Source organism: Mandrillus leucophaeus, unplaced genomic scaffold (genome assembly GCF_000951045.1).
Source record: "Mandrillus leucophaeus isolate KB7577 unplaced genomic scaffold, Mleu.le_1.0 Scaffold323, whole genome shotgun sequence".
Classification (NCBI taxonomy): domain Eukaryota; kingdom Metazoa; phylum Chordata; class Mammalia; order Primates; family Cercopithecidae; genus Mandrillus; species Mandrillus leucophaeus.
In genome coordinates, this window is record NW_012103399.1 from 355,982 (window position 1) to 377,699 (window position 21,718).

General features: G+C 40.9%; 1 protein-coding gene across 1 annotated transcript in view; it reads left to right on the top strand.

Annotated features, from left to right (window-relative positions):
• TXNDC11 (thioredoxin domain containing 11) overlaps positions 1–21,718 on the top strand; it is a 58,983-nt gene continuing 37,265 nt past the window's right edge. The window contains exons 1-5 of the mRNA XM_011988106.1: positions 1–48; positions 1,504–1,720; positions 3,992–4,089; positions 7,105–7,234; positions 16,509–16,602. Of these exons, the coding sequence (XP_011843496.1) occupies positions 7,133–7,234; positions 16,509–16,602 (196 nt within the window). The 5' untranslated portion in view covers positions 1–48; positions 1,504–1,720; positions 3,992–4,089; positions 7,105–7,132. The remainder of the gene's footprint in view (positions 49–1,503; positions 1,721–3,991; positions 4,090–7,104; positions 7,235–16,508; positions 16,603–21,718) is intronic.

Genomic DNA, 21,718 nt, shown 5'->3' on the forward strand with positions numbered 1-21,718 from the left:
ACGTACACGATTCTCCTGCCTCAGCCTTCCAAGTAGCTGGGACTACAGGCCCCAGCCACCACGCCCAGCTAATTTTTTGTATTTTTTTAGTAGAGACCAGGCTTCACCGTGTTAGCTAGGATGGTCTCCATCTTCTGACCTCGTGATCTGCCCAGCTCGGCTTCCCAAAGTGCTGTGATTACAGGCGTGAGCCACTGCACCTGGCCCCTCCTTTTATATGTAACGTAATTGTTGATGTAGTTGGGTTTAAGTGTACCTTTGTGCTCCTCGTTTTCCATTTGTACCTTCTGGCTTCTTTTCTTGTTCCTTCCTTCCTTTCTTTTTTTAGATGGAGTTTTGCTCTTGTCACCTAGGCTGGAGTGCAATGGTGCAATCTCGGCTCTCTGCAACCTCTGCCTCCTGGGTTCAAGCGATTACGGGCACCTATCACCACATCCAGCTACTTTTTTATTTTGAGTAGAGATGGGGTTTCACCATGGCCAGGCTGGTCTTGAACTCCTGACCTCAGGAGATCTGCCTGCCTCAGCCTCCCAAAGTGCTGGGATTACAGGTGTGAGTCAACCGCGCCTGGCCTCCTTTACTTTCTTTGGGGTTAATCTAATCGTTTTTTAGGTTTCCATGTTTATATTCTCGATTTATCTCGTTTGGATAGTGCATGATTGGGTCTCCATTGTTTCTTAGCAAACCTGCTATAATCGTTTTATGGTATGTGAGTGCAGCTACATGGACAGCTCAGGGGGTTTACTAGGGCCCTTCTGCTTGGTGGAATGCAGCCTGGGCCTAGACCTTTAGGTCTTGATGAGGAAAGTTACTTCTGACCTCTTGTTTGTCCAGTGTTATTTTCTTTTTCTTCCTGATCTCTTTCTTGTGGGAAACTCAAGTGTTCAAAAAGCCCATTTTCCAGTTAAATAGGCTGTTGCTTTGTTACTCATCTTCATTAGTCTTAGGATTATGATATATATCTGGAGGAATGTATATTATTGTTTAATTGTTACTGTTAGCTGAATGCCCTGGATAAGTACAAGCCAACTCCAGCTAATAAGCTTAATGTTTTCTCAAAGTTGAGTTGACTGTGAGCATCTCCCATGGAAATCATTAGTGGTAGTGTACATGCTCCCTCACCGTAATTCTGAGCTCGCATGCTGGTGGTTCTAAACCCTTGGAGATAAGTGGCTTCTTTGGAGAGCCAGGCTGCAGAAAAAGGAGGATGAAGTCTTTGAGGTATGGGGGGCAGGCATATGGATTATTCAAAGACATCCTCCTCTGCTCTCCACTGCCCTTCCAGCCTATACCTAGGGGACAGAATCTCAGAGAATTGTTTCCAACATATTATTCATGTCTTGCATTTGCTTAGCCAGATGTTGCCTTTCTAGGGCAGTGATTTTGGGACTCCATTTTCTTATTCAAAAGAGGATTTTTCTTTTAAGCTTCGTTCTGTTTCCACAGAGCTATTTTTAGAAGGAGATAAACTAAGCAATCTTTTCTGTGTTTGCTCTTTTTCAGTCGAGCAAAAGATGTGATAATACCAGCAAAGCCACCTGTCAGCTTTTTCTCCCCGAGGTCTCCAGTGCTTGACCTCTTCCAGGGACAGCTGGACTATGCAGAGTACATTCGCCGGGACTCAGAGGTGGTACTGCTGTTCTTCTATGCCCCTTGGTGTGGACAGTCCATCGCTGCCAGGGCAGAAATTCAGCAAGCAGCAAGTCGGCTTTCAGACCAGGTAATGCTCACATTCAGCTTAAGAATCAAATGACTTTCAGTCCTGTATGTAGGGCAGGATGTCCCCACAGAGACACCTTGCCCAATGGGCAGACTTTGCCAAGGTGAACTCTGAGAGTCCTTTCTAAGTTACAGAGCCTTCTGTAAAGCAACAGAAAGGATTTCCAAATGTGGTGACTGTAGTCCGAGGCAAGTGTGGGAGCAGATTCTGAATCTCATAACACGGGTCAGTGCTCATCCTGGGGTGCCATACTCTTTGGTTTAAGCATTAAAAAAGGTAGAGGGACTAAAAATCCTGGTTCTTGCATATCCATTTGATACTTGCTAGTTAGGTTTATTTATTTATTTATATTATATTTTATTATTATTTTTTTCGAGACGGAGTGTCACTCTGTCACTGGAGTGCAGTGGCGCGATCTCAGCTCACTGCAAGCTCCGCCTCCCGAGTTCACACCATTCTCCCGACTCAACCTCCTGAGTAGCTGGGACTACAGGCACCCGCCACCACACCCAGCTAATTTTTTGTATTTTTAGTAGAGACGGGGTTTCACTGTGTTAGCCAGGAGGTCTCCATCTCCTGACCTTGTGATCCACCCGCGTTGGCCTCCCAGAGTGCTGGGATTACAGGCTTAAGCTACCACGCTCGGCCGCTAGTTAGGTATTTCAGGTAAGAAAATTTATGTATGATATGACTACATTGTAACAAGGCCGACCTTTTTAATATTTGGACCAGAACTATATTCAACAGATAAGGAATGCCACCTTTGGGCTAGGTAAGAAAGTTATATAGGCAAATAAGTCACCTGTTATGGCAGTGGTTTTCAGCCCAGTGGACCCCAGTTGCACTTTAGAAAATAAGTATTTTTTGATGTCCCCTTTTCTTCCTGAAAAGGAATTCATAGATGATAAATTTTTCCTATACATGTAATTTCAAAATAATCTAATGCACTGACTGGAACATAAAGTTGGGGGGGAAGAAGTAATTTGTAACTAAATTGTATATATTTTAGTATGTAAGTGCACAGTCAGAACAGGTCCATATACCTTTATGTAGAACCGCTGTGAGTGGGATAGTTACAAATGTAAACTGATAAAGGTGATATGTTGGTGACTTACCTGCCATAGGGACAGTGCTCTTAGTAGTTGATTATCCTAAATGGTGAACAATCTTGGTAAAATCCTGAACCACACAAAGCCCTTTCTGCTCTCAGTTTACATAGAAGTTGCTTTCCTGAAAAATCCAGTGAACACAAAAAGCATGCTTTAGATTCACATGTAAAATGGAGCTAGATTCTGGGCTTGGGTAATAACAGTTTTTCCCCAACATCAGTGTTTGGCAGGCATTTTGAACTCCTTTGGAATGCTATGGATGATTCTTCTGTGTGCAAAGCAGGTTTGAGTGTAGCAGGACATCTACCAATGGCCCTGCCCTACATATGTACTGTAGCTTCCCCCAGTCATTGCAGCAAGCAAAAAGCATCCCACAGATTTCTGAGACTCTCCTGCTCAGAACCACTGATCTGAAGTAACGTGTGTAGGCAGCCGAGTTCCAGAAGTTCATTTGGAACTCTCAGTTGGTTTTTCTTAGAAACTGTGACGCCTTCCACATTTAGAGAACAAAGTTCATGTTGCCCATGTTGGGCACAAGAGGGAAATCTATTGTGTTTTATTAATAAGTGTGAATTGGCTACCTTACTGTCAACCTAAGCAGTATGTCCTTCTGAGTGATGGCATTAGTATAATAATAATGATACTCTGGTGCGCCAGGCCCTGTGCTAATTCTCAACCACTTGCAAGCCGATGCTGTTAGCCCTGTTTTTCTGAAGCAGGACCGCAGGCGTAAGGGGTGAAGCAGTTTGTTTAAGATCACATGGTGACAGGTGGTGGGGGTTATAGTGCAATCCAGCGACTGCTGCTGCTTTTTTTAAAAAAAGATTTCAGCTTCTTCCAAATTGAGAGCTTACTATTCCATGTACTCAGTAGGGAAAAAAGTGGGTTTATTTTTGGAAACACATAAAAATCTTTTGAACTTTACTGCATGGTAAGATTGGTAAACATGGTCCAAGTCCTGGCTGGACATCATAGATAAGAGTATGTCTTTCTTTTTTATTTTAGTGATAAATGATGACCTTTGAAAACTCAAAACAGTTTTTTTTCGTACTTTCTGTTTCAGTGAGAGAGGAATAGTTCCATTTTTAATTTCATCTTTTAAATCTTGGTAACTTTTCAGTTGTTATTCACAGTCATTTGAAACCCTTTTTTGGCTCTGCAGGTGTTGTTTGTGGCAATTAACTGTTGGTGGAACCAGGGGAAATGCAGAAAACAGAAACACTTCTTTTATTTTCCTGTAATATATCTATATCATCGGAGGTAAGAACTTTTTAAATAAGTTTCTCATTCCAGTTTGGTTTGCCAGTTTATAAATGAATTTTGCATTTTTTCTATATTAAAATATTAGATACTCACTACAGAAAATTTAGATAATACAGATAAGCAAAAATAAAAGAGCTGGATAATCCACCACCCTTTTTAAAGCTAAACGTGGGATCAGGCAGTAATACTCTCCTAAACTGCTTTTCTCACTTTTTTGAGCATCTTTTCATGTCATTACACATTTTACAGCATTGTTTTTCAAAGTACCAATTACTCCAATGTATTTCAGATATTGTAAGAGTGTTTTGTAATGTAAAAATCCACCAAGTGTCTTATCCTTTCACCTGGAGGCATAGCAGAGTCCAGAGTGTATCTTACCATCTTTTCTATTGGGAAGAAAATTACTACAGGTACACAGTCCCATGTCCACAATTCTGAAGTCACAAAGAGGGCTGAAAAATGGAAAGCGTTTTATTTTATCTTATTTAATTTTTTTTTGAGACAGAGTTTAGCTTTCGTTGCCCAGGCTGGAGTGCAATGGTGCAATCTCGGCTCACTGCAGCCTCCGCCTCCGGGTTCAAGCAGTTTTCCTGCCTTAGCCTCCGGAGTAGCTGGGATTATAGGCACCTGCCACCATGCCTGGCTCATTTTTGTATTTTTAGTAGAGACGGGGTTTTACCATGTTGGCCAGGCTGGTCTCAACCTGGGCTGTACTAGAGTACAGCCCAGACCCTGCTGTGAATGATAAGTAATGTCTAAAAATCTGACTTGAAGGGTTTTGGAGATAGGAGATAGGACTTTGGACTTTGTTCAGGGTGATTGGCTTGAAGTTTGTTGAAGGTAAAATGGGTAAAGGAGATTTGATTAATAGAGAGCTTTGCTTTTTCCTTCTAAACTTCTTGGGCCATAATCACTGGGGATTTATAGCAGACATCAACAAACAATGATTTGTGGGTTCTCTGTCACATTCCATCCCATTTCTGTGTCTGTAACATAAGCTGTTGTCTGGCACACAGTATTGACTCCCAGGAACTATTAGATAGTATTTGGGCAAAAACACACTTTCTTACTCCATCTCTACCCCCATGTTTTCCTCTGGATATTAGAAGTTTGTATTTTAATATTTGTAGTAACAAGCCAGTGTTTGCTTAGGGACCACTAAGATGATTTTCAGATTTCTTCCCCACTTTTTGGCCAGTAACTTAGAGGTTCTGCCTTTATGTGGAAGGTTCAAGTACAGGCTTTTTCGGATACAGGAATACTTTCTCAGAGTTACTCTTTTTGTTTTAAAGGTAAGTGTAAGGTGGTGTACTTAACTCTGTGCTCCGTAATGGGATGATGAGCTTGCCCTGCTGAAGTCCTTGCATTTCTTTTTGGCTTTGAAAAAGGGCACGGAAGCCTAGTAGGGGGGTATAGTCCTTTCAGGCTGCTCAGAGGTGGACTTAATGTGATGTGACGTTAAAATCAGAAGAGTTCCACAGAATCAAGTACAAATGTCATTTTGGGATATGTGGGTATACAGTATTGTCATATATGTATGTATATTTGTTTGCTTAGCTTTTGCAGAAAGATTGAAGGGACCTCCAAGGAACTTTAGAAATATGTCCAACGTTCTTATTTTACAGATGAGGAATTTGAGGTGGCATGCACCTTGAAATGCCTGCCTCCACACCCCTGTCTTTGCGTTGTTGGGTTTTATAAGTCACTAGGACCCTTGTAACATCACACCAGGAAAACTCAGCAAAGCCTCTTGGCCTGAGTAGTTTAGGATTCCAGATTGGTAGCTCCTTTTTCTGGAATAAGTTAGATGCTTTTTTGATTTCTTCCTTTAAATTAAAAATTATTGGTGGTTGATGGGGTTGGTGGTGATGGTAATTTTTAGACTGAACTAATTTGTAGTAAGTCTTGATTTGGTCGAATTCTTAACTGTCTCCCAGCTGTACATGTAGAGAATGCTGTTTTCACTTTTTTTCATGCTAATATTCCTTTGACATCATTCTGCAGTGCACATTGAAGAATTGTGTTTATCTCATCACTGTGTGTGTGTGTGTGTGTGTGTGTGTCTGTGTGTGTGTGTGTGTGTGTGTGTGTCTATGTGAATTTCTGTAACCATGTATTCTGGTATTATAATCACAACCTTTATAAAATTCTTAACTGGGCTCTATTGTTACTGTTAACAGTAAGCTTAATGTCAATTTCTGTTTAGAGAAAAGCATGATTATGCAGTTGTTGAATTTCACCATAACCCCCCACCCTTGCCACCTACCATCCAATTATATATGGGCAGTGTCTGTATTGCGTGAGATTGAAGAGAGGCACATGAGAATTCTGATTAGCTTAGAAGGATAACTGAATGGTGGTGGTATTACTTGGTGGCACTGAATCAAATTGTGTGTGTTCCCAGACACAACTGGAGGGGAAAGGAAGACAGATCATTTATACTGGTCACTGACTTCAGACCTTCACATAATTTGTTGTTGTTGTAATAAAGCTTCAAATAAGTTTAAGGTTCATTCAGTGATCCTTTGTCCGCCTATTTCTTTTTAGTAGGGCAAGGGCCAACTGTTCAACCTGTCCCTTACCTTACAGTGACTAGTAGAAGGAAAATCTGCCCGCCTACATTGAATTTTATAGTTAAATCCTGGAATCCCTTAGCATGAGGTCAATTTCCAGGGTTGTCTTTCTGTTTTGTTTTTAAAAGAAATATTGTGGGAATTAATTTTTTTTTAAGAGACAAGAATAAATGTTTTTTGTTTGGCAATTCAGTTTGCAGTTGAATTCAAGATCATAGAAGGATAGGGGCTGCTTCCGCCTCGCCTCACCTAAAATGCTTATTCTTAATTCTCTGGTCACCTCCTGAGCAAAGCAGGCTACTGATCTGTGACTTGGTTGGATCCCAAAGCAAGACATTTTCATTTTGTGGTGGTGATGATTTTAGTTCTACATTACAGGCTTAATGCATGGTGTATTATTTTTATTATTTTTATTTTTATTTTTATTTTTTGGTACTAGTTTTGGACCAATCGAATACAAAGGCCCCATGAGTGCTGTTTACATTGAGAAGTTTGTCCGCCGGGTGATGAAACCACTTCTCTACATCCCATCTCAATCAGAATTACTAGATTTTCTCTCAAACTACGAGGTACTTGTCTTTCATATCTCCTCCTCCATACTCAAGGCCTTTCACTGGGTTGTATTGGATTGTTTATATTAAAGGGGTTTTAAAAAAAACCTCCTGAATTGCAGCAAGTCAAAGGTCATGTGATGCATCAGCCCCAGTTAAATGCTTTCTGAGGTATGACTGTAAGGATGGTTTGTCCAAGAGAGTTTTAAGAGAATAGAGTACTAGCAAAATCTTTGTTTTTTTGTTAGGGAATTTTCAACAGATTTTCATCTTGCCTCACAATTAACTTAGAGTAGATGAGAATTAACTTACAATTTCTGTGCAGCTGCAAATTTCTAAGAATATTATTTGACACTTCTCATAGCATTGTACTATGAGATACCTGGTTTTTCTTGTTAGTTGTAGTTTGATTTTTTTGAAAACTGGAAATATGTTTCCTTCCATGTTATGAAGTATGTAACTATTTCAAGGTCTTATTTACAGAAAGTTTTCTAACTTTACTAATGTAGCTTCTTTCCTGCTTCCCCATTGCCAACTTCAACCCTTGGTAAATTATTTTTATAGTTTTGTTTTTTTTTTTTGAGACAGAGTCTTGCTCTGACACCCAGGCTGGAGTGTGATCTCAGCTCACTGCAGCCTCCCCTCCCGGGTTCAAATGCTTCTTGTGCCTCAGCCACCCAAGTAGTTGGGATTACAGGCATGTGCCACCACGCCCAGCTAATTTTTGTATTTTTACTAAAGAGGGTTTCGCCGTGTTGGCCAGGCTGATCTTGAACTCTGGGCCTCAAGTGATCCTCCCGTGTTGGCCTCCCAAAGTGTTGGGATTACAGATATGAGCCACCATGCCCAGCCCTATAGGATCTTTAATGCTGGTTAAGAATGACTTCTTATTGTGAGGCCAGTATTGGGATTATTAAAATATGTAACCTCAAAAATTGTAAAAGTAGTTCTGCAAAAAATTCACTGGAGCAAGTATAAAATCATACTTGAGTACAAGTAAAAAGATACTTAGGTACGACAAAATGAAGACCATAAATATCTGACAGAGATAAAAAACCATGTAAATCCAGACCTTCCCGACAGTTTAGAATTGTGGCTAGTTGAATTTTACTGTTCGCACTATTTATATTCTGTGTAGATTGGATACAAATTTTTTCACCAGAACATCAGTATAGCTTTTTTCAATTGTGTTAGAAACTCTACATATGTGTAAAATGTTAGCAGAGATTCCCCAAGCAGCAGTATGAATATCTGGTTATTCTGCTTATAGTTCTTAGCTATGCATCAGAATAAATATTCCTTAATTACATAGATAGCAGATGGATGTCTGTGCACCTCAGAGGCCTGCCTCTCGTTTTCCCTGGGCAGGCTGGTGGGTGAGGGCTATATTAAGAGACAGGGTACTGGGGCCTGATCCCTTTGGCACACTCACTGGGTCTGTGACTTGGGGCAGGTTACTTACTTCCTGGGCATCAGGGGCCTGGGCCAGGGTGTCCTTGAGATTCCTTCTAATAGTAAAGTTGTGATAAGTGGGTTTTGACATGGATCTGCAGTGGGTTACAGCCAGAGCGACTCGAGATGGCACAGCAAAATGGTGAAGAATCAGGAGTCAGACAGACCTGCTTTTAGCAGTACTCTATTTTATTTATTTATTTATTTATTTATTTATTTATTTATTTATTTATTTATTTTGAGGACGGAGTCTCGCTCTGTCACCCAGGCTGGAGTGCAGTGGCATAATCTCGGCTCACTGTAACCTCCATCTCTTGGGTTCAAGTGATTCTTCTGCCTCAGTCTCCTAAGTAGCTGGGATTACAGGCATGCACCATCATACCTGGCTAATTTTTTGTATTTTTAGTAGAGATGGGGTTTCAATTTGTTGGCCAGGCTGGATTATTTTATTTTTTTGAGATAGGGTTTCACTCTGTCACCTAGGCTGGAGTGCGGTGGTGCCATGTTGGCTCAAATGATCCTTCTGCTTCAGCCTCACAAAGTGCTGGGATTACAGGCATGAGCCACCGTGCCCAGCCCAACAGTACTTTAAAAGACTATGCTCCAAGTATTGATTTGGAGTTCATGTTAGACTCACTAATCTGATTATATTACTGCTGATGACATTTAAAACATTACATTGAAGTTTTTTGGCAGCCCACTGAATTAGAGTGATGTACAACAGTGATTAAGCTGGACTGCCTTTAAAATGGGAACCACAAGAGTGCTACCAAGATGGGGTCCCTCGATCACTTCTGTCAGCCTTTAAAATGACTTCCTCCCAAAAGCTGTGGCTTTTATCGGGTTAGTGTCATCTTTTGCTGGGCTTCTCACTGAGATGAGATTGTCTCATTAGCAAGAGATAGATAATACTTGATTAATTGTGAAATAACTCACTAGTCAAGCCCAGCATGACACTTGTGAAACCATTTGTCTTGCAAAATATACCAAATAGCACAGCCTAGAAAATGTGTCAGTTTCACACACATTGCCTATAACATAGACACAGAATTCTCGATCCGGAAATGAAGCCACTGTCGTGGTTTTGACGGTTGAATGATTAGGAAAGTTAAGGAATTTTTGGAGTCCCTGGAGTAGAGCACAATCAGCTTTTGAATATTCTGCTAAGTTTGGGTTTCTCAACCTTGGCACAGTTGACATTGGAGGTCAGATAATTCTGTGGGTTTGGGGGACTGTCCTGTTCTTGGCAGGATATTTAGCAGTATCCCTGGCCTCCACCCACTGCATGTTGGTAGCACCCTTTTCTCCCCTCAGTTGTGACAACCAAAAATATCTGCAGACCTTGCCAAATACCCCTTAGGGGGCAAAATTCCCCCAGTTAAGAACTACTGCTCTGAATAATTGAGTTTTCCCAATTAAGGCCTTAAGAGGAAGAAAACACATCTTTTTTCATGTGGCTCTCAGAAGGCCTTAATTTAATAATTAAAAGTTTATCTGCTTATAATGGTGACAGTAGAGAGAAGATGAAAACTAAACAGTGCCTTGACTAGAGAATGCTGGAAAGTTATCGGGGGGGAATTATAGCTAGGGGTGAGTTAGATTGTCATCACTAGAGCTGTCTCTGATACTCAACTTTTTACTCAAATTCCTTATTTTTTCCAAAAAACAAACAAAAAACCCTATACAGTTTAAATATGTGAAGGAGCTTGCTAATTTAAAGACATCTTACTAAGAAAGATACTTGTTTTGGTCAAGAGCCTTATCTCAGTTTACATTTTTTATCAATATGGATTTCAGTATCAAGTGTGTTTAAATTTAAGTATATCAAAATTGGGTCAAAATAATTAATGTTTTCATGGTACTTCTCAGGTTTGACATAATGAAGGATTGTGTTTTTTTGCTTGACTTAATGTCTATTAGATGTGTTTGTAACATCTTGTAGGAGTGTGTGTGATAATTTCCTGCTTGTTTAAAAAAAAAATTTCTTGTGTAGGATCTGGATTTTAAGGAAGGAAAAAAATATTGATTAGTTATAAATTTGTCTCTAATTCAGACATTTGTGAGCATTTTGGACCATTAGAAAATAATATAATTAGCATTCATTATTTGGGAAGCAACGATGTCCTGAAATAAATAATATTCTCTACTGACATAAACTTTTTTTTGAGACAGAGTCTCGCTCTGTCTCCCAGTGTGGTGGCACAGTCTCATCTCACTGCAACCTCTACTTCCTGGGTTCAAGCGATTCTCATGCCTCAGCCTCCTGAGTAGCTGGGATTACAGGCATGTGCCACCGTGCCCAGCTGTTTTTGTATTTTTAGTAGAGACGGGGTTTCACCATTTGACCAGGCTGGTCTTGAACTCCTAGCCTCAAGCGGTCCACCCACCTCAGCCTCCCAAAATGCTAGGATTGCAGGTGTAAGCCACTGTGCCCGGCTGACGTAAACTGTTGTTATATGTATATGGAACTCTATTCATATATGCTTATTTTATTGTTAGAAAAAGGAATGTTCTAATTGTATCTTTATTTATTTATTTTTTTAGAAATCCTATCGTTGAATTGTTTCAAAGGCCTATTCAGATGATTTGATACTGAATTACTTAGAGTGGAATTTTTTTTTTTTTTTTTTTGGGATGGAGTCTGTCTCTTGTCCAGGCTGGAGCGTAGTGGCGTGATCTCGGCTCACTAGAACCTCCACCTCCCGGGTTCAAGCGATTCTCCTCCCTCAGCCTCCTGAGTAGCTGGGACTACAGGCATGTGCCGCCATGCCTGGCTAATTTTTTGTATTTTTAGTGGAGACGGAGTTTCATCGTGTTAGCTAGGATGGTCTCGATCTCCTGACCTCGTGACCCGCCTGCCTCGGCCCCCCAAAGTGCTGGGATTACAGGCGTGAGTCACCGCACCCGGCCGAAGAGTGGAAGTTTTTAACCAATGGAAAATATTTTATTTGGCTTAGATATCTCAAACCTACCAATATCAGATTGCTAATTATCAACCACGGTTTTATGTTCGTAAAATATGACTCTAAGAGGTCCGGCGAGGTGCCTCAGGCCTGTAATCCCAGCACTTTGGGAGGCCAAGGTGGGAGGATTGCTTGAAAACAGGAATTCGAGACCAGCCTCGGCAACAAAATAAGACCCTGTCTCTCTAACAAAATGTTAAAAATTAGACAGACATGGTGGCACATGCCTGTAGTCCCAGCTACTTGGGAGGCTGAGGCTGGAGAATTGCTTGAGCCCAGGAGTTTGGGGTTACAATGAGCTATGATGGCACCACTGCACTCCAGCCTGGGTGACAGAGTGAGACCCCATCTCAAAACAAAACAAAGACAAGACTCTGAGCCCAGAAACAATTTCTAGGACAACAATTTTGCCTTTAATTTACTTCAACATCGTAGAAAGACATGAAAGGGTGAATACTAAAAATTCTTAACTTTGTAAACCCTGAAATACTTTAGTTGTTATTAGCAAAGAAGTAATGCATAAACTATGCATTGTCAAGTGCTCTTTAGTTTTCAAGTGCTTATTTCTAATGTTCCAAACAGTCGTGTGAGGTAGATGGAAATTGTAGATCCTTCGAACAGATTAAGAAGCTAAGGTACAGGGAGGCTGTGATTTACCTACGTGGAGACTGGATGATAGCCCAGCCTTGTGGCTCCCCAAATTCTTGTCTATCATGTTCCTTCCTCAAAGCAATATTTAAGGTTCCTGAATTGAAACTTCAGTATCTACCTAGAGCTTACAACTTCAAACATTTAACTATTTAATGTCATTTTTTGAAACTTTTTTCTTTCATGATAGAACATTTTAAAGATATTGGCTCCTTAATTTGGCTGTAGCTTTTTTTTTTTAAATGAATACTTAAAAGAATAAATATGGATAAAGGATGATGTCATGGCTCTGAAGCAGCAGAGTTTTGCCCTTTCCTGTTATTAATTGGGTCCTTCACATTTATTCTGCAGAACTGGGATTATTCTGTGTATGATAGTCACAATATTGAGGCAGGATAGGGTCTAGAATTTTCTATCCAGGTAAGCACTACAATATTTACCTTATAAATGATGAATGTAGCTAAAAAACTGAAATGAACTTGCCAGGAGATCCCATAAAGGGAGATTAAGAGCTCTATGTCATTTCCTTGCAAACCATGTTAAGAAATTCTACCGGGCCCCATGGCTCACGCCTGTAATCCCAGCGATTTGGGAGGCCGAGGCGAGCAGATCATGAGATCAGAGTTCACGACCAGCCTGGCCAACATGGTGAAACCCCATCTCTACTAAAAATACAAAAAATTAGCCGGACATGGTGGCAGGCGCCTGTAATCCCAGCTACTCGGGAGACTGAGACAGGAGAATTGCTTTAACCCGGGAGGCAGAGATTGCAGTGAGCCGAGATTGCGCCACTGCACTCCAGCCTTGGCGACAGAGAAAGACTCTGTCTCACAAAAAGAAAAAAGAAATTCTGCTTACTTCAGTTACTCCAATTGTGGAATCCCTCTTCCTTGAATGTTCTTCCTGCCAATTTAAATACAGAGAGGAAAATGAAGTCGATTACTGTGAACAACGTATTCTAACAGAACCAGTGTCATTTTTATTTTTACTTTGTAGAGATGAGAGCTTGCCATGTTGCCCAGGCTGGTCGTGAACTCCTGAGGTCAGGTGATCCTCCCATCTCAGCCCCCAAAAGTCCTGGGATTACAGACATAAGCCACCACACCTGGCCAGTGTCATTTTAATTTCAGTGGATATTAAGTTGATTGGAAAGGGAATAGGACTGAGCAATGGTAATTTAATTTTCAGTGACTAATTTTCTGGCTCCTCTAATTTCAGTATTGTTTGGACATCATTGTGTTAGGTATTGGTAGCTTCTACATCAATAGTGGTTGCTTTCTTATTTATTTATTTGGTTTTTTGAGACAGAGTCTCACTCTGTTCCACAGTCCGGAGTTCAGTGGTGTGATCTCTGCTCACTGCAACCTCCACCTCCCAGGTTCAAGCAATTCTCCTGCCTCAGCCTCCCAAGTAGCTGCAACTACAGGCACCCACTATCATGCTCGGCTAATTTTTGTATTTTTAGTAGAGCGGGGTTTCACCAGGCTGGCCAGGGTGGCCTCAAACTCCTGGCCTCAAGTGATCTGAAGGGATTACAGGCATGAGCCAGCGCTGCTGGCCTCTTTTTTATTTTTTAAAGCACTTGACAGATTCGTTTGACTTGTACCGTATAATTTACTCACCAAATGCTAACAGTATTATTATTTCAAACTCTTATCTTCTATCTGCAGGCAAAATATTTTAAGAATCTTTTTGTGAATTTCTGTATCCATTTAAGAACACTTATTTAGCATACATTCATTCATTTATTCCTAACAGCTTGGTAACAAAATTGTTTTAAATTTAAATGGGATGGGGAAAGGCTCAGGAATCTTTCAGGGGGAAGAAGAGAGTTAAGTAAAATTGCCAGATGACAGAAAACTTGAGCATTTTGACAGAATTGTAGAATGCTGGTACCCGACATTGTCATATTGTTTGTAAAATTCTACTCTGAATGTTGCGCACTGTTTCTCTTAGTTTATAGTTTTGTGTTTGTTTGTTTGAGACAGAGTCTTTCTCTGTTGCCCAGGCCGGAATGCAGTGGCACGATCTTGGCTCACTGCAACCTCCACCTCCCTGGTTCAAGCAATTCTCATGCCTCAGCCTCTCGAGTAGCTGGATTACAGGCATGCACCACCACGCCTGGCTAATTTTTGTATTTTCAATAGAGATGGGGTTCCACCATGAGGGCCAGGCTGGTCTTGAACTGACCACAAGTGATCCTCCCGCCTCAGCCTCCCAAAGTGCTGGAATTACAGGTGTGAGCCTGGGCAACAGAGTGAGACTCTGTTTCTTTTTTTTTTTCTTTTCTTTTCTTTTTTTTTTTTTTTTTTTTTTTGAGATGGAGTCTTGCTCTGTCCCCCACCGGTCGGAGTGCAGGGGCATGATCTCAGCTCGCTGCAACCTCCGCCCCCAGGGTTCAAGGGATTCTCTTGCCTCAGCTTCCTGAGTATTTGCGACTGCAGGCACGTACCACCACACCTGGCTAATTTTTGTATTTTTTAATAGAGACGGGGTTTCGCCGTGTTGACCAGGCTGGTCTCGAACTCCTGACCTCAAATGATCCTCCCGCCTAGGTCTCCCAAAGTGCTGGGATTACAAGTGTGAGCCACTGCACCCAGCCTAGATGTTAAGTTTCTATCAGAATGAAAACCAGTTGATTCATTTACAGTTGAATCTTAGAACAAGCAAGTGGTTTAGATTGGAAAGATAGTATATTCCACTACAGATCAGAAATTTCCTCTTTTTTTTTTTTTTTTTTTTTTTTTGAGACAAAGTTTCACTCTTGCTGCCCAGGCTGGAGTGCAATGGTACGATCTCAGCTCACTGCCGCAACCTCCACCTCCCAGGTTCAAGAGATTTTCCTGCCTCAGCCTCCCTAGTAGCTGGGATTACAGGCATGTGCCACCACGCCCAGCTAATTTTGTATTTGTAATAGAGACAAGGTTTTTCCATGTTGGTCAGGCTGGTCTCGAACTCCCGACCTCAGGTGCTGCCTCGGCCTCCCAGAGTGCTGGGATTATGGGCGTGAGCCACCGCGCCCGGCCAGAAGTTTCCTCTTTTATATAGCATACTGATTTTAAATTTTACCAACAGATTAAATTTCTACCCTAAGTTTTGGATGCAATTTTGTTTCAGTGATCAAGTTCGCTTCCGCAATGACTTACTAATATAGAGTGTGGTGCCAAGTGCTTTTGGGCTTAAAAGGATTCTTTTCATTTGCCTAGTGCTTTACGGTTCATCAGGCTTGCTCTTTGCCTAACCCTGTGAAGAATTGTTCCTATTTCCACATCAGGCAACTGAGGGTTCATATTGAAGGGTTCTCCTGAGGCTGTTCTTTCAGCCACTAGATCTCAGTCTTGAGCTTAGGTCTTCTGACTCCAAGTCCAGCACTCTTTCCTCAGGGATCTCACAGTTTGACTTTTAAGGCAGATACGATTATTACAGAACAAAACCTGACTGAATGAGTGCCATAGGGCCTTCAAAGAAGGAAGAAGTGATTGTAAACAGGAAGGCAGAACGTATCTGGTAGGGGACAGTTAATTGGTTTGGCAGAATGAAGGAGAGTTCTACGCCCAGCTTAGAGGAATGGAATGAGCAGGTGGAAATGAGTATGTAGGGTGGAGGAGCCCAGAGGGCTGGAGGTAGGTCCTCTGCAGACCTGAGGGAAAGGAGTGTTGCCACTGTGGAATGCTGGGTTTTGAGGGGGGCGGTTCTATGGTTTGTTTCCCATTGAAGGGGCTTGATTACAGGTGAAGATTAACCCTGATTTCCAGCAAAGTGTGAAGGTATGTTTGGAGTCAATGAGAGAAAGCAATTCAAGAAGAAACTTAAGAAAGGTTAAAAGAAAATTATTGCCACTGCTTGTCTGGAGTTGTTAAAAGCGATTGAGGACATAACTTACTGATGAAGTTTTGAGTCTGGGAGAATTGTACTGTCAACAGGGTGTGGAAAGACCTACTCGTGGGGACAGAAGGAAGTTTCAGCTTTGAATGCCCCTGAATGACCACTGTGCAATCCTGTCAAAGCTGCTGCAACTCCATCCCCTTACCCTGTTTGTTGTTTAAATGGAGGGGATGTTCAACCCCAACCTGAAATTTTTCTCATGTGCTTAGGCTTTTTGAAAAAAGGAAATGCAACAAGATGCATTAATTGTCAAATTATAATATGTCTTTCTTGCTTTAAAATATCCTCCATTACACTGTGGCTGACAGTGCCTCACTTACCTAATTCTTCTCTTTTTCCTGCAGCCTGGAGTACTCGGGTACTTTGAGTTCAGCGGCTCACCCCAGCCTCCTGGTTATTTGACCTTCTTCACCTCAGCATTACATTCATTAAAGAAAGGTAAAAAATGATTCATATTAAGACATTGGTACTTCAGTAGAATTGATATTTACATCTTTTCCATGTATTATTAATAATATATATTCTACTTTGCTTGATTCCTTTTCTCAATGTATTTTTATTTATTTTATTTATTTTTAGATGGAGTCTTACTCTGTCGCCCAGGCTGCAGTGCAGTGGCATGATCTTGGCTCACTGGAATCTGTGTCCCGAGTTCAAGTGATTCTCCTACCTCAGACTCCTGAGTAGCTGGAACTACAGGCACCTGCCACCATGCCTGGCTAATTTTTGTATTTTCAGTAGATACGGGGTTTTACCATGTTGGCCAGGCTGGTCTCGGACTCCTGACCTCAGGTGATCCACCTGCCTCGGTTCCCAAAGTGCTGGGATTACAGGCATGAGCCACTGCGCTTGGCTGTCACTGTATTTTTAATAATTACATTGTTTAATGTTCCATCATTAGCAAACAGGAAATACTGTTCTATTTCACATATAGTCTCTCAAATGTTTAGCTTTCTAATAATATAGCTTGAGGCTGGGCACAGTGGCTCATGCCTGTAGTCCCAGCACTTTGGGAGGCTGAGGCAGGTGGATTGCTTGAGTCCAGGAGATTGAGACCAGCCTGGCCAACATGACAAAACCCCATCTCTACAAAGAATACAAAAATTAGGCAGGTGTGGTGGTGCACACCTGTAATCCCAGCTACTCAGGAGGCTGAGGTGGGAGAATCGCTTCAACCCAGGAGGCAGAGGTTGCAGTGAGCCGAGATCGTGCCACTGCACTGCAACCTGGGGAAAAGAGTAATATCCTGTCTCAAAAAAAAAAAAAAAAAATATATATATATGTATATATTTGTTTATTTATATTTATATTTCTATATGCTGGGTGCAGTGGCTCACACCTGTAATCCCAGCTCTTTGGAAGGCCAAGGTGGGAGGATCGCTTCAACCCAGGAGGCAGAGGTTGCAGTGAGCCGAGATCGTGCCACTGCACTGCAACCTGGGGAAAAGAGTAATATCCTGTCTCAAAAAAAAAAAAAAAAAAATATATATATATGTATATATTTGTTTATTTATATTTATATTTCTATATGCTGGGTGCAGTGGCTCACACCTGTAATCCCAGCACTTTGGAAGGCCAAGGCGGGCGGATCACCTGAGGTCAGGGGTTCGAGAACAGCCTGGCCAACATGACAAAACCCTGTCTCTACTAAAAATACAAAAATTAGCCAGGCGTGGTGGCACACACCTGTAGTCCCAGCTGCTTAGGAGGCTGAGGCAGGAGAATCCCTTGAACCCGGGAGGCGGAGGTTGCAGTGAGCCGAGATCACACCATTGCACTCCAGCCTGAGTGACAGAGCAAGACTCTGTCTCAAAAAAAAAAAAACCTAAAAACAAAACAAAACAAAAATATATAGAGAGAGAGAAAGAGAGAGAACTTCACGTTGTATCTGTAATTATATATTTTGTACTTTAAAATTTGTTATATCATAATCTTTTTCTGTATGTATAGTTAAAGGTTTTTGTCAGCATTTTTAGTGGTTATTTTGTCTGTCAGTTAGACAGGTTGTAATTTAGCAATGCATTTCTTTTGAGAAGTATTTTTCCAGGTATAAAACTCATGTCACTTTACAGCATGGGATACTGCCAGCTTCTCATATCTGTATTTTTCTTTGGACTTAGTTGAATTGTATATTGTTTGGTGTCCTGGTTTTTAAGTGAAAGGTCATATTCTCCCAATTGTTTTATGTTGTTCTATGCTCTCTCTCAGTCCTAACTCTACAGCCTGTCAGTTCTGTGTCAGATCCATTCTCATCTGCTCGCTTGTCTCCATCCCCTTTGTTACCACTGTAGTCTGTGCCCCTTCACCCACACCTAGACCAGACCAGTGGACACGTAACTGGTATCCACTCACTCCTCCTTCTTCGGACTATGGCCTTTGCACATGCTAGTCCTTCTTCCTGGAATGTGCCTCCACCCCTAGGTCCCAGTTCTCCACCTGTCAGGGCCCAGCTCAAATATCACTTCCACAATTAAATAACTGAAACCTCTACCCCAGTCTAGCTTGGGTACCCTGTTGTTTCTTTTGTAGCAGTTAACACAGATTGCATTTATATATGTGGTTACAAGATGATTTATTTAATGTCTTTTTCCCTAGACTGTAAGATTTCTGAGGGTAGGGACCATGTTCCTTATGTTAGAGTTCTTTCTGTATAGCCTGGCATAAAGCAGGGGCTCAGTCAGTCTTTGCCAAGCAAGTGATCACATTAATAGCCCTATCATCTTCCCCCAGGAGATCAACCAAAAATATGTAATTATTCTTTTATTATTTTTATTTTTGGAATATTAAAACAGTATTTATGATACAATTATATGACTGGCCATTTAAATATACACCTTGAAGGTTTTATTTAAAAGCACAGAGAATCTACTATATTCACATTGTCTGGGAGACATGGGGGAGAAAATCAAGCTGTCATATAAGTATGTCTGTCTAATTGAAAGACTTTGAGCTGCACAGTTTCAAGTGACTAAGAAGACTTAGCAAATAAAAGTTTGAACTTTGAAAACAAAATACTGCCAACTTAAATAAGCTTAAGAAGCATGCATTCAAAGATCTTCATGGAAAATTAAATAAAGCCCTTCACAGAAGAAGACAGACCTTAATGAAGATTATATAAAAGGGTAACCTGGAGTCAGTCACTAAAGTGATGGTAGCATTCAAGTTTGTAAGCTGAAGAGGCCATTTCAAGGTTGTAGAAGCATGTTTTGTTATTTGATTGGCTTATATTATGTGCTGCTATGCCATATTAGAAATACATTACTCATTTTAAATTATTTTTTCATTCAGAGGTTTCTAAAATGGTGCTCCTTTTAGGAATACCCTTCTAATACGAGACAGTAGCTTTTTTCTCCTTTCTTTAAGCAAAAGAAGGGTAAATAGTGATAAATAAAATAAGTTTGAAAGAGATAAATGGTTAAAAATTACTCAAAGGTACAAAATGAACCTCCTTGGTCAAATCACTAATTTTGACAAATTTATACCTGGCCGGGCACGGTGGCTCACACCTGTAATCCCAGCACTTTGGGAGGCCGAGATGGGCGGATCACCTGAGGTCAGGAGTTCGAGACCAGCCTAACCAACATGGAGAAACCCTGTCTCTACTAAAAATACAAAATTAACCAGGCGTGGTGGTACATGCCTGTAATCTCAGCTACTTGGGATGATGAGGCAGAAGAATCGCTTGAATCCAGGAGTCAGAGGTTGTGGTGAGCCAAGATCGTGCCATTGCACTCCAGCCTGGGCAACAAGAGCGAGACTCCGTCTCAAAAAAAAAAAATTTTTTTTTGACAAATTTATATGCAAGTTGTTTTCATAATAAATGTGGTCTGATTTACCTTCTCTGCATCTTTTCCCTATCCTGTGATTCTAGTTGGATCTTGTAAAATTCTGTTGCATATGCAAGTTTGTAGGAGCCGAGATGAATTCTGATTAATCCTTTTCACCCCATTTTTTTGTGGCTAAATTCACACATTTGGAAATGATTATTTTCTGTAATATGTGCACTATGAAGGATTCGCTAAAGTAAATCTTGTCTTGGGCATCTGGGGTTTTTCTCCCTTTCTTCTACCCTGAAGTCAAACGGTATTTTCCTTAACAGCAGATGTGCAGTAGGAGGTAGGAGAAACGCACATGCACACTTAAAAAAAAAAAGATACAGTTTCGAATTAAATTCTAGGTCAATGTCATGTTTAGATTGTGTATACAGATCAAGGCTGGAGAAACATTTGACACATCTAACATTTAGTTATAGAGAGCTGAACTGAAGAAGTGTTTAGACTGTTGTAGCAGAAAGCAGATACCTTGGTTCAGCAGGCCATAAGCATTTATACAATGCACATGCCTTTGCCCTGCCTTAATGATTTTTTTTTTAATTGTCTTAGAAATAGCCAGGCCACTTGCAAGTTCTACATTTGTTTTTTGAAGCTAGCTGGTCATCAGTGCATAAATAATTTATGAGTGTACCACGTCTGAAGCATCACAGGGCTGTAGGGTGTGCTGTGAGGAGAGCTTATTCCTGCCCCCCGGCATGCGAGGCTTGGGTTGTAAGATCAGGTTCTGTGGTCCTTTACCCCCCACTTAACAAAACTTGTCTAACATTTGCTATTTTTACACAGTAAAAGAAAGGAAATTCACTTCCCACCTCAGCACTGTAACAGTAACTGCCTTCTCTTGTTGTTTTAACTGTTTCCTTTTTTCTCCAAGGCTCGGCCTTAGTGCTCATCTGTCAGTTTACCTTGGCCCAGCTATTAGGTGCTGTGGACAGGAACTCTTGCACATATTTCTGTCCATTATTGTGTTAGCCTTTTTTTTTTTCTTTTCTTTTTTTTTTTTTTTTTTTTTGAGTTGGAGTCTCTCTCTGTTGCCCAGGCTGGAGTGCAGTCGTGTGATCTCAGCTCACTGCAACCTCGGCTCAGGTTCAAGGGATTCTGATGCCTCAGCCTCCTAAGTAGCTAGGACTACAGGCACCCACCACCATCCTACCTAATTTTTGTATTTTTAGTTGAGACAGTTTTTTGCCATGTTGGCCAGGCTGATCTCAAACTCATGACCTCAAGTGATCCACCCACCTCAGCTTCCCAAAGTGCTGGGATTACAGGCATGAGCCACTGCGCCCAGCCTTCTGGTTAGTTTTCCTTTTTTCTTTTTTCCTGAAAATCTGATGACTATATTAGTTTATTTTCTTCTTTTTTAAATTTAAAAATTATTTAGCACTTTATGCTCCCTGGCTTTACTTTGGCTTAAAATATAGAGCACAGTTGATTTTTTTCCACCTCTCATTTATAAAATGATGTTTCCTTTCTCTCTAACCTTGATGATTTCTGCTTTACTACAGAACATATTTTTCCATGCATTTGGGTCTATTTCTGTGATTTATTTTGGTCTAGATACCTATTTTTGTCTGAGTAAACTTAATCTAAGTTCTTGCTTTGTAAATTGCTATTACTTGGTCAAGTCTGGACTTCTTCTAGTTCTTGTGTTTTGTGGAATATTCTTTTATGTCCATCCTTGCCTTTGGCTGGAATTTTGTTGAAATTATGTTAAATATATAAAT